Here is a 17,942-nt window from a genome sequence, read left to right on the forward strand (position 1 = left end):
GGAGGCCCCACGTGGCCACGCCCCCCGCGAGGGAGCGGGGAGGGCGCGGCCGCCGGTGCGGCGGGGCTCCCGCGCCGGGCCCTGAGGCGGTCCCTGGGCTCCCCGCGGGGCAGGCCTTGGCGGGAAGCGGCGCGGCGGCGGGCAAGCGCCGTCCCGGTTGTTTTCGAGGGTACGGCGGGCGGCCCCTTCTTCGGTGCCGCCGTTAGGGGACCGGCGGAGCGGCTGGCAGCACATGGCGCGCTGCGGCGGCGGCGGCGCCGCGCCGAGGGGGCCCGGCCCGGCGGCGGCGGAGCGGCGGCAGCTGAAGGAGGCGTTGGCCGAGCAGCTCCGGCGGGACCTCGGCAGGTAGGCGCGGGGCCGCGGCTCCCCGAGGGTCCGGGGGGCGGTGGCTCCGGACGACGGTAACGCTGCCGTCCCGCAGGCTGCTGGCGGAGGGGACGAGCTCCGACGTGACCATCCGTGCGGGCGAGGCGGCGATGCGGGCACACCGGGCCGTGCTGCTGGCGAGGGCCCCGCGGCTCTTCGCCGGGCTTGCCGGGGGGCCGCCGCCCCGCCAGGTGCTGCGGCTGGACGGCGTGGGGCCCGCCGAGCTCCGGCGCTTCCTGCGGTGAGTGCGCGGCGTGCCCGCTGCCTCCTCTCCTTCTCCCGGCACTAACACCTGCTTTAACTCTTTCCCGTTGCAAGCAGTATCCTCGCGTTTGCAGGACCTCCCTGTAACTTATCTTCCCTCTGCCGTGGTCCCTCTGCTGACAGCCCGTGCGTGCGCTCTCCCCTGTAGCGTGTTTTTGGATGCTGTGTAAAGGGTCTGTAATAGAACAAGGGAGAAAGCTGCAAAAATCGTGAATGTATCCTTTAAAATTGCCTGTGACTGCTAATACCCTCGGTAGCATGATCACCTAATGAAAAACAACGAAGAAAAAGCACTCTGGTGTCATGCTAAAAAAAAAAGTCCTGGATATGGAAACCTAGGAGGGCTTCATCAAGTTAGATGGAAGATGCATCAAGTTATGAACTGCGTGGTCATTGCCAAAGTCCTAACGATCCACGGCTTAAGCCAAACAAAGCACAGTGTTACCAACCTGAAAGGAGGTTGTAGGGAGGTGGGTGTTGGTCTCTTCTCCCAAGTTACTGTGATAGAACAAGAGGAAATGGCCTCAAGTTATGTTAGGGGAGGTTTAGATTGGTTATTAGGAGAAATTTCTCCACTGAAAAGAGTGGTCAGGCACTGGCACAGGCTGCCCAGAGAGGTGGGGGAGTCACCATCCCTCGGGGGGTTCAAAAGAACATGTAGACGTGGCACTTCAGGGCATGGCTTAGGAGGCTGGGGGCTGTTGGGTTGATGGCTGGACTTGATGATCCTGGAGGTGTTTTCCAACCTTAATGATTCTATGATTCCCACTGCTCTGGGATCCCAGAGCAAGGTGGCGTGCCACACCGTCTGTGCAGTGCGTGGGCTGGTGTGAGGGCCAGCGTGTTTTCCCATTGCCAGCTATTAGTGTGTATCCAACATCTCACTGGTCTTGCTCCAAGCCTTTGGTGAGCGCATCAGGGGTGCTGGCTGGTGCCGCCACCAGACCTTGCAATCCTTGCCTGCAAATGCCTCTAATCCTTTCAAAGAACTGGGCAGTGCTTGCTTTTCTCTAGCAAAGCTGCAGTGGTGCCACATACCTTCTGTAAAACAGGGTTGACTAGAGCCCATCGGCGCTTTGGGGCACGCACAGGAGCACCGTGGCAGGCGCTCTGGCATTGTAGGTGAATTCAGGATGTGCCTAGAAAAGGTATGCATGTGCAGGGTCTTGAGAGTGTTGACAAGAAGAAGGGGAAGGTGTTGCAATTTTCAAGTTTAGTGCCTAAAATGTAACCTAGCTGACTTCACCCTATTGGTTTCGCGTATTCTCTCCTTAAATTTGTACATGAGGCAGCAGATGGCTAAAAATATGTATTCAGGATACTAAACTTATGGTAAGTATGAAAGAAAACTTTCTGAACTGAGAGTGATATCTAAAATGCAGAATCATTGTAGTGGAACAGGCTGATAAATTGGCATTTGTTAGGTTACTGCCAAAGTCTGACAGGAGCATTAGCAAAACAAGTGGTAAGAAACAAAAGAGCGTGGTTTTTGTCTCTTATTTTTGTTCACTCCATTATTACTTTGATTTCGTTAATTTGCTTCTTAATCACGTAAGTGGTAGTACGGAAGACTTTCATGCAAAGTGGTAGTACAGAAGACTCATGCAGAAGCATAATAATGCAAATTTTAAAAATTCCAAATTATTTTAATTTGTAAATTGGGAAATAATTATTGGGAATAGTTATTTTGATTACTTGTATACTGTTATATCATTCCTTTCTTTTCCTAAAGTAAATGCTTAATATGCCTACTGTTCATTGATACTTGCTTTCAATTTTGTCTGTGTTGGCTGCAAGGCAACTCTCTAGAGTCCTGCATGTTCTCCAGAAAGCATGGTATTGCGAAACACCTTTAAACTCAAAACAGCTCATCTAATTATAAACCTTTTACCTTTCCAATGTCAGTTTAGATTCTTCAGATGAACCTGCCCGTATATTGTAAGCTATGTATGAAGTGCATTTTGCAAGATGGTGTTTTGGCTTTTTTTAAGCTTAGTCTTTGGTGCTGTTGATACTTCAGCTTTTGAATCCTCTAAGCTAGCAGATTCTGCGAGAATGTGTCACAGAATGCACTGGAGTTCGACCACGGTGAACTGCTTTGGACCCAGGAAAGGAAGCAACTTCAGTTGAAAAGAGCCTAACTTCACTGCTGGAGTGATGACTTCTGCTAATGTCTGTGACTGTTGAGTCTAAGCGGTTTTTTTACTGTTCAGATGCAAAGGAATTGGATCTTCACAAATCCAAAACAGTGCTTTTAATTACAGCTTGAGTTTGACTGAAAGGTAGCCTAGTTCTTGGAGCACATGAATTGCCATGCGGAGTTGTAACAAAGACCTGTAGCTGCAACTGAGCTTCCGAGAGAAAGCTGTTGTCTTCTACAAAAGTTCTAGGTTTTCTGATTATAAATACTGTTTCCCTGTAGAGTAGGAGTAGAATACTAGTATGGTACTGAAGAGCTCATCAAAGCTGTAACAAAATCTCATTCCTCTTCCTGTTTATATTTAGCTGTTCTTTCAGCTTCCCAAGTAAAATTCATCCTTCCTTGGGGATTTTGGGGATTTTTTTTTTCTCACAAGCTATATCTGGCGTGCGTCTCAGTGAGACACGCTTCCTTTGGGCCTCCGTCTCTCTTAATCAGGAGAGATGTAGGCTACGTGTCATTTGTGTGCTGAAGGCTGTGCAGTTCCTCCTGCCAAACTTCTGAGCGTTTTGGAGCAGGATGGAGGACATGGTGAACTTCATGCTGATCCTTCTGCATAGGTTCAGCGTGAAATAGATGAGTAACTGAGCACTGCTTCGTTTCCCTCCCTATACTTACACTGTCTGAGGACACCAGCAAGAAACTGCTGGTCACCAGGGAGCGCAGCATCCATGTTGCCGACACTATTCACTCTACGCTTTTGCCCTGTGAAGCTAATGTAATATTGACTCTGCCCTCCAAAAGCCTTCTGTCACTCTTCGTAACACAGCTAGAATAGGGTCAGCAATTGCAAGTATGTCCAAGGTGGGAGACGACTGCTCAAGCAGGGTCTGCCTCGGGAAGCCAGCAACTTGGCATCCCTGAAGGCCAGTAGTCTGTCACAGATCATCAGATCATTAATATCTTGTGTTTTGAGAGGCAAACTGATTATACCCTTTCAGTCAGAAAAATATAGCTTTAGAAATAAAAATGTAGTCAGTATTCTCATTGTCTCCTGGTATTTGTATTAAAGGGATGTGATTTAAGAAAGGACAGAGAAGGACCTAATGACAGTCAGATCCAGCTAAAAAGCAATAAATACGGATCAAATGCAAAGGAATACAATTGTCATTGTGACGTTTACTGCCATGGGGGTTAATTTGCAGCACTGGCAGTTGATTCAAAGTAGATTGGCAAAGGCTTCGACCGTGTTATGTTTGTATAGTTCTGTATCAGGCAGTAGAGGATGCTACATCTAGCTGAAGTGCAGACGAAAATGTTTTTGAAGGTAAACTCCTAGACAGTGTGATGACAGTAACTTCTTTCTGTAGACTCTAAGCGTGCTTGTCCTTTGTAGAATAAATTTTAGGCTGTAGCAACTGCTATTAATACAACATACCCTATAGCATTGTTCCAGTCTCATCTGTCACTTAGTCACACCTCTTGCAATCTCGTTGTTGCTCATGTCTGTCAGAATCTTTCCTGTGTGAAGGGTGGGAAAAAACCAAGCCAGAAGGTGGGGTACCTGTTAAAATTATATGACATCAGGCTGACACTGCAGAAGATGATAGCTTAGCTCTATTTTCAGCTTGACCCACTCCTGCATGTGAGGCTTTCATAAAGAGTTGCACCAAGTACAACACAACTTCTTTGTAAATATTTGTTCATTAAATAAAATTCCCAGTTACAGTTCTATAACATTGGGTTACAAAGTAGTGAGAAAGGGAAATATTTCTTTAAACAACTTGTCCATGAGATTATTCTTACTGATTTCTAGATTGTCATAGTCCCCATTGGATACTGGCTATTTTGGAGGAAACAAATGTGGCTCTGCTCGTGTACACTGAGTGCATTTATGCTTATGCCTCAGCAACTTTACCCTTAATATTTAGGCTTCCCCATTCCCCTCTGATGGGTTATGATTGCAGACCACTATTTCAGAAGAACAGCATGCCTCCTATGTTCTTGAAATTTTGTGGGTTGTACGGTTTACTCTGATGTGATCCTTCCCTTTTATCCTCTATCTCTCGTGCCTGTTGATGTGGTGTACGCTACCATACAGTGTTTTCTCTGCATGACTGATTCATATCACTCGAAAACAAGCAAACTGCAAAAAGGGCTTTTTGTGGTACTTGCGGGTGCATTTTGTGGCTCAACAACTATTCTTTCCCTTGCACTAAGACATAAAGGAGGAATCAGCAATGCAACTGAAAAAATCGTCCCTCCCGAAACAAATGGAATTAGCAAACCCAGCCCTATAAATATGGGCAACATGGGAAATCTGATGTGACTGTCTTAAACTTTGTGAAATGATAAATCCTGAATTGTGGAAGTTAAAATGCTCTGTAAAGCCTTATCTCCAATGAACAGTCAAAACTGAGAGGAGGCTGAGGACAAATTATTGTGAACCGAAGTGTTTATTTCCCAAGTTAAGGGTGAAGGAATTTGCTCCTCTGAATAGCTAAGTTGTTCTAACTCAATGGCTTTCGTTTGTTACTACAGCACCAGGTGAGTTTGTTGCGGTTATAAATATGCGCTAAGCTAGTCATTGAGAATAATTAGACTTTGCTAAGCCAGGAAGGTGAGAGGGAGGGAAATAAGTAAGACACTACATGCAGCTTGTAGTTCAGACTTTATGCTCTATCCTGTTGGGGGAAGAAAGCCTTCACCACGATGACTTGATTCTTTTAATGAAAACAGGCTTTAAACACATGCCAAACAATGGTGACCTTATCTCCTTTCCACACACATAGAAACAATGAGTTTGTCTTATTTCTTATTGGAATATTTTTTTTTAATCCATATTTATATCTAATCTCAATTTCTCAGAGGAAGTTGAGAAGCTAAACTGTCAAGTTGCAGTATATTTGGTGTGTGTGTGTGATATTAACATCTTGCTTTGGAAAACATAGTATCTTAATGCCATGGATTTATGCCTCAAGCAAAAAAAAATCAATTTATGTGAGAAATGGGTAGAAACCTTTCACTGGGACCATGATTGCTGAAGGGCCAGATTCTTCTTCGACTGAAATGGATAGCTTTCATAAGAAATAAGAAAATTTAATTGGCATCTGTGTGAGGCAATGAAGCAGTTGATGTTGCATCTCATGAGAAGAAATTTACTGAAATACTTGTCTCAAGAAATCAATTAAGTTAAACTAACCATCTCAGCTGCAGAGATTAAGCAGATGGTTCTTCTAGGAAATCTAAAGGGAAATAGAAGAATCTTAAGTGATTAAGCTAGGTCGAAGTTATGTGTATGACATGCCTAACCTGCGCTAGCAAAGATTGACTGCTATAGGTGTATTGCTGAAATATTTTTGCAAGTCCACCAAGATTAAATGCAGTGCGTGAGAGCGTTTGCTGCAGTTGCGTTTCCTAGAGACATCAGTGCATTAAAAACGTGGGCAGAGAGTGGTTCAGTCACTTCCTACATTCTCAGTGGTTTTTTTACTAACAGAAGTTAGCAGATACTGTTTTTATTTTGGCATTTAATTGTGATAACATAGCTTTGTTAAAGTAAAACTGTATAATATGGTATTTTGTATGTGTACAGAAGGTATTTCAGTGCTAATCTGGTTACTACGTGAAGTTCTGGTGTGTATGTGCTATACCAAGTTGCTATTGAAAACAACACACAGCATCTGTACAACTTGTAAATAAAACAAAAACATAATTTGTTTTGTCTGTTTTCACTAATTGTATTATCCCCTACACTACCAAGTAAGTATCCTGTTTTGGGCATCTGTACTTGTCCCACCAGTCTAAAGTTACCATAGTATCTTTTTTTTCAGGGCAATTAAACTGATGCACGGTCAAACAGCAGAATTTCCCCTTTTCATATGTGTCAGACTCTTGTGCTGACAGTTTCATGCTATCCATAGTATTTATGATGAAGTTTCTGATTTTACAGATTTTAGCATTAACAATCAGTCTGTGTTGCTAGCTGATAGGAAAAACACATCAAGGTAGAGAAAAAATATCCTTTTCTCTGGCCTTAATGGCTTTTGCTCAGGCCTGCTTTGTAATCTCTTTACCAGTGCTCTGCAAATCTGGGCATATACGGAACATATCCATAACAACGTGCACAAGATCCTGTCTGTTTAAACAGCGAGTGTCTAAGAAGTCAAAAGCGCTTTTCTGGTGACCTCAGTGACATGTGTGTACGTGTATGTATAAACTTAAGGAGAAGATGGCAGATGGGCTCACAGTGAAGAGCTCTCACTCCGAGCAAGTGGAAGCTGCCCTAGGGAGCATTTTGAAAAGTAGATGCTTAATTTGTTGAGAATTTTTTATTTTTATTTATTTATTTTGTTAACAACTGCTTAGGGACAATGGGCGAGGCTGTCCTAACAGGTTTCAGTAGAGTTTGGTGATGATGGTGTTAATTCCAGTGACTTTTGGTGTTTTCAGAAAGAACAACAAAAATGGGTTCCTCATGCTTTTAAATATGGTATTTCATGAAAATAAAACCTGCCCTTTCTCACTTCCCTTCTTATTTGTGTTGTCTCCAGGGTCATTAGTGGCATCCAGCATTTCTGTCTGGGATTTTGTCAGTCTTGCAGAGAGCAGGTGCAGCCCACAGTAAGGAAATGTATCTCTTACCTTGAAGGACCAAAGTAGTGGATCATAACTCAAAATTCTTTTTTGACCCAAATATTATCTTAAGATTCTTTGTAATCATGTTTTTTATACTTTTAGTAAGCATAAAAATGTCTTGCTGATTCTAGTCAGTATTGGCTTTGTGGCTGGCCTGAGAACAGAATTGTATGGTTGCTCTTCTGATGAGACTATATGGTTTTCAAGACTGTCAAGTATCTAAAATTGATAGAAATAGATGGGCCTTAAAGACAGCTGTAAGCCTAAGGTACTTTCCAAAGAATTTAGCCTAAGTGATTTGGAATGAGAGGAGAGAGAACTTCGGGACAACTTTAAAAACAAGACTGAAATCTTTCAAGGCACAAAAGTAATTTTGGTTGGGCTACTTCATGTTTTCTTAGTACTTTTCAAGCTACCCACAAAGTACGTGCTGTTTTTCAAAGTGCATTTGGAGATGCCTGCGTAGGCTATGCATTGTTATAAAAATAAAATAACTCCATGCTTATGTGTTCTAGGAAGCTGTTTGGTCACAGTGAATACAATCCAGTACTTCCCTGATCATCATCAGGGATGTTGGAAGAACTGGAAGATTTTTATGCCTCCTTAGATTGCTTGATAACTATGAAAACTGCGTTCTTGTAAATACTTAACTCAGTTCAAAACCGTTCAAGCTCTAAGACTTCCTGATGATACCTCTATCTGATTCAAAGAAGAACTTATAACTTTATAGACCTGTAATCTTCTGCGCTTTAACATACTAAGCTAAGGCGTCACATTGAATGATGCCTACTCGAGGTCTGGAACAGTACAAACTCTTCGTATCGTACTTCTGCAGTAAGGGTCCTGGTTTCTTACAGCAGCTGTGTTTTAAAGACATGGTATTACATAGTCACTAAAACACCGGAGCTCCAAGGTCTGAGCTATGCATTTTGCTGTGGATGAAAGATTTTATTCATGCAGAAAGGTGCCATTTGATGCTCTGTAGAAGACAGTGTAGAAAACTTTGCTCCGCCTTTAGAAATGAGCCTATAAAATAAAGGGCGTTGCCAAGCAAAGTTTTCCATAACAGGTTTTAGAAAACTGCAGTATCTTCCCTTCTGGGAAGAACATCTAATGGATTTTAACCGAGATAAAGGAGAATTTCTGAAAGATGTGCTAAAAACATCCTTGCTGTCCATGAAGCAGAATAATGGATGCCTCCATGAGTCTTTCAAAGTAGCAAATTTACAATCTGTATTAAACAGGACTCTACAGATGTTCTGCTGAGTTTCTGGAAGTAGTAAATCCAGAACTGTGGACATCAACTGAAATAATCAAGGATCCTTGGCTTTTTACAGGAGAAAACGTATTTCAAATAGAATAACTTTTTGGAATATAGAAACCAGTTCCTTAGTCCTGGCTTAATAACGTGCCGCTGGTTTTATTTACACAGTTCCTGGTTGTGGTAAGGGTGCCATTTTTATTTACTTAAGCCCTAGTGGCAATAGAATTGCATTCCTGAGGTTTCTTATGTAGATTATCTGAAAATACCCCGAGGATTCCCAGGAGATTGTTGTCTCATTGCCTAGTTTATCATATTCCCTATGGATATGTTTTTTCAGTTACTGGCAGAGAGTAAGCAAGAATATTAATGAATTTATGGCAAAGCAGTGCATGTGTTGCCACTAATTTTCTCTCTCCCTCAAAGTCAGTTTGTATTGTATTTACATGTTGACTATGCAATAGCTCTGCAGCAACAGAAATGTGAATAAGTAAAGTTCCAGTGGAAATTTAACACGTTACGAACGACAATTTTCTTTCAACAAACCCTTACCTAGGGATCTTCCTGCAGTTTTTCACATTGTGGTATTTGCTTACATCTGCTCAAGATGGCAGGGATAAAGTGTGAATGATCAGATTTTGTCTAGTAGTGGCATTCTCTATGTGACTTTAAGTGATATTTCTTGGGAGATCTGATATGGAGAAACAACTCGAAGACAGAACTTCAGATTATTTCAGTGGAATTTTGAAGTCTCTAGGTTAATTGGGTTTCTGCTCTGAATTTCTGTTCTTGAGTCCTGCTGCCATAGAGCTGTAGAACACAGATGTTAAGTACTGAGGAGCACAGAGAATGGGGAAAACGTGGAAGTCATGGTCTTGAATTTTCTAAAGAATTGCAAAGTTTTCCTGCACCAGTAAGCAACCCGTGGTCTGTTCGTGGTAATATGGCATGTTATTAGTTGTCTTTGCCTCATGCCATGGAAAGCACTGTAAATATGAAAAGCAATAGTTCACAGGTTAGGAGTTCTGAAAGCCCGTACCTTACAACAACCTTAAAAACCCATGTAAAGAGGGTCCACTGATCTTACTCTTTGAATGTGAGATTTTATTACTCCTGTCACAGGCTTTCCTGGCCCTTGCTTTCAAAATCTAATAAAATATTAAAATTTCCATTCCCTACATCATCGTTTTTTGTCATTCTCTCTTGGTGAGAATCTATCACACAGACAAAAGTATTTTACCTAACTCAATCCTTTAAATACAGGACTTAAGCAGGAAGATGATTTCTTTGTATGCTTTCTCTGTCCCTTCAGAAGACAGTGTTCAAACAACATACTCAAATTACTGTGTTCCCAGTATTAACAATAAAGCCTCTTTGCCAGGGAATGGGTGACTAAATGGCAATCTGTAAGTACATGTCTGCTAAATCCAAAGTAACTGTAGCCCTTCTGTTAAACTTTGCTAACTTCATCTATATGGTATGAAACTACTGATAAAGCATGTTATCTGTTCACATTGAGTTTTTAAGGCTCCATTAAGTTGCTGGAGTGTGGTATCTTTCTATAAATATGAGATCTTCAGTCGCAGACTGCGGGCTTTGTTAGCCTCTCCAGCTCTTGAGCCAAAAATAAGCTGATGAAACAGATGGGAAAGAGGGAAGCTGGAATTAGGCAAACTGAAAGCTCTTGGGTAATCTTAACTGCAAATTTTCATGCTTTCAAGCACTTCCTTTGAAATGAACATTTATATCTCTAATAACATTCATTTATATCCCTATACTATTCTTCTAGTTTTGTACTTGTAACCTTGGTGTTAGGCTTTTATATTCTTGGGTTTGTAAATTTGATTATATTAAAGGGCAATCAGGTGCCTTTTCTAGGTCATACTAACATTTATAAATCAGTCATCTGTCTGACAAACAGCTTGCTTCTGGTTTTCCCTACAGATGATTATATAGGTGAGCTATAAAGAGCAGACAAAAGTTTAATTAAAAAAGCAAACTGAGGGAGACCTTTGTTCCTTTTAACCTGATACTACATTTTACTCGTAATGCTTGTTTATGCTTATTCAAGCATTGCAGAAATAAGTTTTCCAGAGATACAGTTTTAAAAAGGCTTTTTTATTATTAAGCACTGTAGATTCCAGCTTTTCTGGTCATGAACTTTGTTAGACAAAAAAAAAGGTAATTTTTAAATTTGTTTTGATCAATGAAAAAATTACAGGAGTAAACTTAGTGTCATCTTCTAGGCTTGTATATTCATCTGATAAAAATCTTGAAGCGGAGGAGCTGGCTATGATGAACAATTATTTGGAACCCAAATTAATAGAAGAAAACAATGTTGCTGCTCTTCAGAACACTCAAACAAATGTAAACCATCTTGGAGATGGCAGAAGACCCCCTGTTGATCAGAGTACTCCAAGTGGAGCTGTGCAGAAAGAAGTTGCTTGTTCATCCTGTACTGAAGAGGAAATTCCAGAAGTAGTCGTTGATGCAGAAAGCAACAAAGCCACTACAAGTAGGTTTGGAATTATACTTTTGCTTGTTTATTTATGGTGTTTTATTTCTTTTAAAAAATTATCAAAAGACTTAGACCAACGTAAAGATGCAGGCAAAGATTAAAGCTATTGTTATAACACAGCTTACACGGATATTCTTTGCTATGGCCTACCTCCATTGTTTCACACTTTGAAAAAAATGAATTGCTGCAGAAGTTTGGCCGGAGGGGTTCCCGGCCAGTGTGACAGGACGTGCCAGGCATCGAGCATGTTCACAGCATTGTGTCCCATCTTTTCTCTGTAATACAGCAAACTTAGGTCCTCACCATGTGGGACTTCCACAGAGCTGAATCCCTCTCTCCATTCCTTTCATTTTTCTAGCAGATTACACTAGTTCCAGTGTTGTATGAGGATTTTGAAATCTTTCAGAATCTTCTTTGTGACAACGGTGAATGAAATAACACAAGGAAGTGTGTAACTGATCTACACCAGAGGTGTTGGCTGCTACAGCTGTGTCAGTAAGATAGGATCAAGCAACAAATCTCTTCAGGCAGAAGCTTGTAGCACTACATGACCCTGAACTTCAGGGTCTACTTTAATGCAGAGGGAACAGATCTCTGTCAAAAAAATGAACAGGCTACATAATCTTATGAAAAAGTAACTGTAGCAATTCTATAGATATCAAACATGAAGCATTGGTCAAATTTCCGATATCTCAAGTCAAAATGAGAAGTAAAATGCAAGGTCTGGAAAACCTTTTAAGGAACATTCTAGCTTGAGTATCCGATATTAAAAGATTTCACAATGTCAGATTCTTCTTTTCAAATATTTTAAGTTGTCTGTGTACTGTCAATAGTCTAGTCTACACCGGACAAAGTGAAAATAGCTATTTCTCCCCACCTGCAGGTAATTCCAAACTAGAAACTGCATCTGTCTTAGGAGAAGATTTACTGATGCTCTACAAGAAGTGCTGTTGTCCAGATATTAATATTTGCATAGAAGGCAAAGATTTTCAAGCTCACAGGTATGTAAGCATTTACTGTAAAGCTTTTCAACAAAAATCTTCCTAGTATAAAACACTGCTGGTATTGTATGTGTGCATATATATATATAGTAAATTATTGCTGGTGCTGTTATCTAGCTTTGAAATGTTATAGTTTTTAGATCTTAATGCGCAAAGTGGCCATATGTATTTATCTCATTAATGGCAACTCTTACAAAAACAATTGCATTTCTAACATTTCTAAGATTGCCATTGTAAACGCACATCATGAGTATATACTCATGTATAAATACTGTGTAGGTTTTCTTTGCTAGCCTTTCTTAAATAACCTGTGCTTTTGGAAGAAAATGAAAAACCTATTAATAAACTATTCAGCTATTAATGCTGAACAAAATTATCATACAGGTAGAAAATTTCTGGAGTAATAACTATAATGGTTTTTTTCTGCTCTCAGAATCTGTGCATACAGAAACTGATTTTACTTTCATTACTTCAGTCTTGTAGATTTAAAGATTGTCAGCAGCCTTCATTAGATCTAAAGTCCAAGACCATTTAAGAACTTCAGCTTATTGGATTTCTGTAGCTTGAGAAGGCAAATTAAAGCATCCGTACCATTCCTTTTACCTTTGATATGAGTCTGTTTGCACTTGGGATAGCAAACTACACAGCCTGTATTTTGTTCCCGTTGAGTATGTAGCTAACTGAGAGGAATTATAAAAAAGCCTCCACTATTTTTAGCATTTTCTCAACACAAAACTAGTGGGGAGGGTTATATTACTGACATGACAAACATCTTTACAGAAGCTACATTATGATAGTGTGTGTGGAGGGTGTGGTTTTATTTCTTTTAAATAATAGAACTGGAATATATACTAAATTCCCACAATGTAATGTAGTTAGGCATGTGGTTTTTTCTTCTGGCCTACACTACAAGAAGACATGTTCTCAGGTCCACAACTTTGAGAAACAAATAATTTAATGCAAAAAAACAAAGTCAATTGAAAGATTCCATCAGCAGAGCTTTAATTTAGGCCACTTACTGCTTGGAACAGTGTATCTAGTCTAACTAGCATCAAAAAATACAGCGGTAAATCATAGAGAAAACAAGGATGTTCTGAAACAGGCACAAAACTTGCTTGTTTTAGTAATGCCTGGTGTGAACAGTAGGAGTGAATAAGGGAAATCTAACTTTGGGTACGACTGTGGTGAAAGCACCAGTAGGATTTATTTATTTTAAGGTTTTTCTAAGTTCTCAAACAGGAGAAAGTTTCAGCCCCCACCCTCTCCCACCCACTTATCTCAGTATTCATTACTTTCTCATGAAGTTCCAAGAGATTTCACAGTGTGAGCAGCAGCAGCAGTGCTTTCAGAGGGTTGCCAAGTTATGCCTTCCTAGTGCGGTGTTGTATTCTTACAGAGCTCTGAGTGGAGCAAGTCAATTTGTTCAGTAATAAACTTGTGGCACAAACCATGACAGTAGGAAAGCACAGATAAATTTACTTCACATTCATTTGCTATCCCCCTGAATTTTATAAGATAAAATTTTATAAGTGTATACTTAGGTAATACGTACTTGTCCATATTCTGCTGAGTAGCTGTCTTATTCAAAATGAGTCTTTGAAGTATCCACTTCAACTATGCCCTTGCAGTTGATCTAGCCCTGTTCATTACTAACACTTATTTGGAAGAAGATGGCAAAATTGGCAATTGCATATTTCATATCTCCGTGATATTGTATTATTGTATCTTAGAAAAACAAGATCATGCATGTAGTCAGAACTTCACGTACTCAAAAGTTGCGATGTAATATCATTTATGTGTGGACATATTTCAGTAGACATGAAGCATTCTGTAAAAGCTTCGTTATTTTTATTGCTGGATGAATCACAGGAGGAAAGTGCGAGAAGTTCCTAATTTAAAGTATTGAGACTTCTGAAGTGGGAGGAGGGAAGAGAGATGAGAGATTCCAGAATATATAATGACTAGAAAAGAGACCATAAATAGCATTCTTCTTAATTCTTCCTACGCAAAATGAGAGTACTCTGAAACGTCTTGAGAGCCAACAAACACATGTAAAAGAAAGGATTCTCATGCCTAATATAACACTTTGCTTTTTCTGCCACAGGAAATACATGACATAAAGTAATTCTATAAATAATAGGAAGCTTACTAAGTGTTAGGAAAAAATGTATGTATGAGAATATTATCTATGGCTGCAGTAGCCCAGATAAGAAATCTAAAGGCTAACAGTGTAACTGGTGTAAGTCTGGAAGGCTGAAATCATAAAGCAGAATATCCCCTATCTTTTCTTCCTTTTTGCCCTTCCACTTCCACCTGAAGAAGCTCCTGTTGCAAAGGTCTTTTCATCTGTTTGGTTTTTTTTGAAGACACTGTTACTGGTTGAGATACTGAGCCACACAGACTGCTGGTCTAGGGTTTCTTTGTCGTCTTTGGTGGAAGTAGCACTAAATCAAATTAGCTCCTTTATGGCCGCTTATGCCTTTTAAATATACATGGGTAATAAGTCTAAACAGAAATCATTGATGGCTCTTCTCAAATAGTGCTGGGAACACACATCGTACTGTTGTATCGTATGTTAGTACCAAGTTTGTTTGACTTCTAGGATGTGCTGGTAGGTGGCCAGGCAGTTTCAAATAAAAGAAGTTTTATGTTTGTCTTTTCATTTTAATAATTACACATTTTGTAGTGTAAAAAGAATTTAAGAGATTCAGGTTATAATTATTTAGCTAAAACGGGGCTGTCTAAACAAGATTATTTATGGTTATTTGGTAAATGAAACAGAAGAAACCTGCAATTTTATATTGTATAGAAGAAAAATGCTTGTCATAATTTTGTTTGTTTGAATGTCAAAGTTATACTAGAAACAAGCTTTAAGTGAGAAATTTAGAGTACTGTTTGGTTTTTTTTCTTTAGCATATTTTGAAATTCCAAACATATTGGAAGAAAAGGCATGCAGTATACAGATGACACCTTAATGCATAAAGAGCAAAGATTTAAGTCAATGTTATCAGAGAGTCTCATAATAAATATTTGTATCTGGTGGAATAGTGTTTACTTTTTCTCTCTCAGGGCCATTTTATGTGCCAGATCTAGTTATTTTGCTGCTATGCTGAGTGGAAGTTGGGCTGAAAGCTCCCAAGAGCACATCACTCTTCAAGGGTAAGTGTTGTCTTTGCAAGTCGTGTGGGAGCAAAGGTAGGCAATTTGAAATCACTGCAAATATGTAACAACTGTGCTGTGTATAGAGCCCTGAAGATTAATCTGCCTTGACACTTTTCTTCAACCTGACGTTTCCTGAGTACTGTTTTGACTTCAGTATGAAGCAGCGTGTGTAGTGTATTTGTTAATACTGTCAGATGGTTCGGGGAAGAAGTCATTCTCATCAGCAGAAGAGTACTAATCCTTTCTTGCAGAGTATATTTTAGTATTCCCAGTCTATTTTACAATTCCCTTCTCTCACTTCATGTTATACATGGTATGAAGAACATTGTGAATGTCTGAACAGTGTAATTTATTTTCATCCCTGTTTGTACAGTAAGATTGTATCTACAACGTAAAGACAATCACATTTCTTAAATAGTGTTTAGTAATTATATTTCAGCATCATAACAGTAAAACAATTTTTACTAGTGTCCTTGTTTGCAGTGGCTTTCTGTGAGAGCTGAAATAATGGAGTTGTCAGTGTAGGATGAACACTTAAGACTTTGTAGATAAACTGGGGACTGCGACGTTAGTTCTTTGCAGTATCAGAAAAATCAATTGAAATATATTCAATTTTCTTTCAAAGCAAACTGACACTGATACTTGCACATGTTAGCTTTTTTAGTTCAGGTACGATGTCGGCTGACTCAGCTTTCTTCAGAAAGAACTGTGTACCTTACAGTGCTGCAAAATATAATTGGTTTGTGTTGATATAAAATTGCTTGGCCAAGCGATGCTTTCTCATGTTTTCATAATTTTAGCTTTTGTCAGTGTAATAATATTGCTGCAAAATCAGGAAGGTTATCTGTTGATTTGGCTATAACTTCCTAATCCTTATAAAGCAATACACTTTTAATTTAATTCATTCCTTAGCTTTTATGCTATACTTCGTATGTTTAGAGGCTGATAGTCAGCCAGTACTCTGGTATTTACACTTCTCTCCCTGTAACTGCTTTCTATATGGCTAAGAAATTTTCATCCTTATTTTTCAGTAGAGGCTTTCTCCTGCGAAGTACTTAGTCTTTATATGAGTATATTCTCATGCTAACGTCTCAAAATTTCTGTTACTAAGAATCATACCCATTTATTTTACCTTTTCTAGTTCAGTTTTCTGTTTGGTGCAGATTTCCATGCAGTCTTTTTAAACAGTCATAAATAAAGTGCATATGGCTTATTCTGAAATAATGAAAATTCTGCCTAAGATAACAGCTGTCAAGACAGTGGGGAAACTCTTTCTTGCTGATTTTATGGCTATCATGTACTAATACACAGAGAGACAACTGTGCTGATTTTGCTGTGGCAACCTTTTTTTTTTTCTTTTGTTTTTAGTCATCAATGTCTGTTGCTTAAACATGTCTAATGCTTTAAAGGGTCTTAGCTCAATCTGCATGACTATATTCCATTTATACTAATGTGCATAGCACTGGTGAGTTCTGAAGATTACACACTGAGACATACATACATTAATGTATTGTTCAGGAGACCGTGTCCACCACTTAAAACAGACGTTCTGTGCCTTCCCCTGCTATGGTGCTGGGACGATGCAAGGGTACAAACATAACTCTGTGTAGAAATTCCATATTTCTTAATCTGAATCTGGGCATAAAGACTCTTTCTAAATATTTTGAAATTCAACAATCCCACATAGCGTTGTAGTAAAACTATGAAATGTATTTTTATTGTGGGAAAAGCTTAAATGTAGACCTAAAATAAAAAATTAAAAATAATTATAAAACAGTTTTTAAATATGTAGTTGCTTAATAATTGACTTATTACTAGTAAAGAGTTTGGACATGCTGAAAAAATCCTTTCTGTATATTATCAGTGTAAATAGATACTAGTATTAGTCTGCTTATGAACTAATTTCAAATATTTAAAATATTACAAAGTTTTGGCAAGCCTATTGAGTAGCAAAATTCACCCCAAATATAGTAAATTTTAGATATATTTACACTGTGCTAACCTTGAAAATAGTTTTAACTTTATCAGACCATTTACCTTCCACTCACAGAACGGCTGGATGATGTATCAGCCTTCTGACCGACTTCCTTTGGCAAAAAAATATGGTGAGTTTTATTGTGAACATGCCTTTATTTGTTCTCCCCCCCACCTTTTTTTTTTTTTTGCAGCATAAGCCATGTAGAAATGAGTGTCATCTTGCATTTTATATATGGAGGTATTCTGGACTTCCCAGACAAAGTTGATGTTGGGTATGTGTCAACTTCTGTTATTTTTTAGTTGTAGTTTGTGCTCGTTCTGTATTTTCTCAGTTAAAAGTCAAAAGAAAATTCTTCACGTGGTATAAATAAGACAAAGATGTCAAATATAATGATCATTACACCTCAACATACTTGAGGAAATTCCAAAAATAAAACTCTTGAAGAAATCTTATTTATTTGGCAGCTACTGGAAAAGGTGGGCCAGGCATTTTTGGATTATTATATAAGGAAAGTGAAGAACAGGAGGGTGTTTTATAACACAATAATAACCAATTTGACTGTAGCTTTCTTTTAGTTTTCAGAATAATATGTACAATGTGTGATAATTTACAAT

The 17,942-nt window shown here is 39.3% G+C and overlaps 1 protein-coding gene across 1 annotated transcript in view; it reads left to right on the plus strand.

The window, feature by feature from the left end:
• The window catches only part of BTBD8 (BTB domain containing 8), a 37,398-nt gene continuing 19,456 nt past the window's right edge, over positions 1-17,942 (plus strand). The window contains exons 1-6 of the mRNA XM_064455493.1: positions 1-345; positions 422-607; positions 10,916-11,184; positions 12,071-12,188; positions 15,258-15,347; positions 17,519-17,599. Of these exons, the coding sequence (XP_064311563.1) occupies positions 233-345; positions 422-607; positions 10,916-11,184; positions 12,071-12,188; positions 15,258-15,347; positions 17,519-17,599 (857 nt within the window). The 5' untranslated portion in view covers positions 1-232. The remainder of the gene's footprint in view (positions 346-421; positions 608-10,915; positions 11,185-12,070; positions 12,189-15,257; positions 15,348-17,518; positions 17,600-17,942) is intronic.

Source organism: Phalacrocorax carbo, chromosome 6, assembly GCF_963921805.1.
Source record: "Phalacrocorax carbo chromosome 6, bPhaCar2.1, whole genome shotgun sequence".
Taxonomy (NCBI): domain Eukaryota; kingdom Metazoa; phylum Chordata; class Aves; order Suliformes; family Phalacrocoracidae; genus Phalacrocorax; species Phalacrocorax carbo.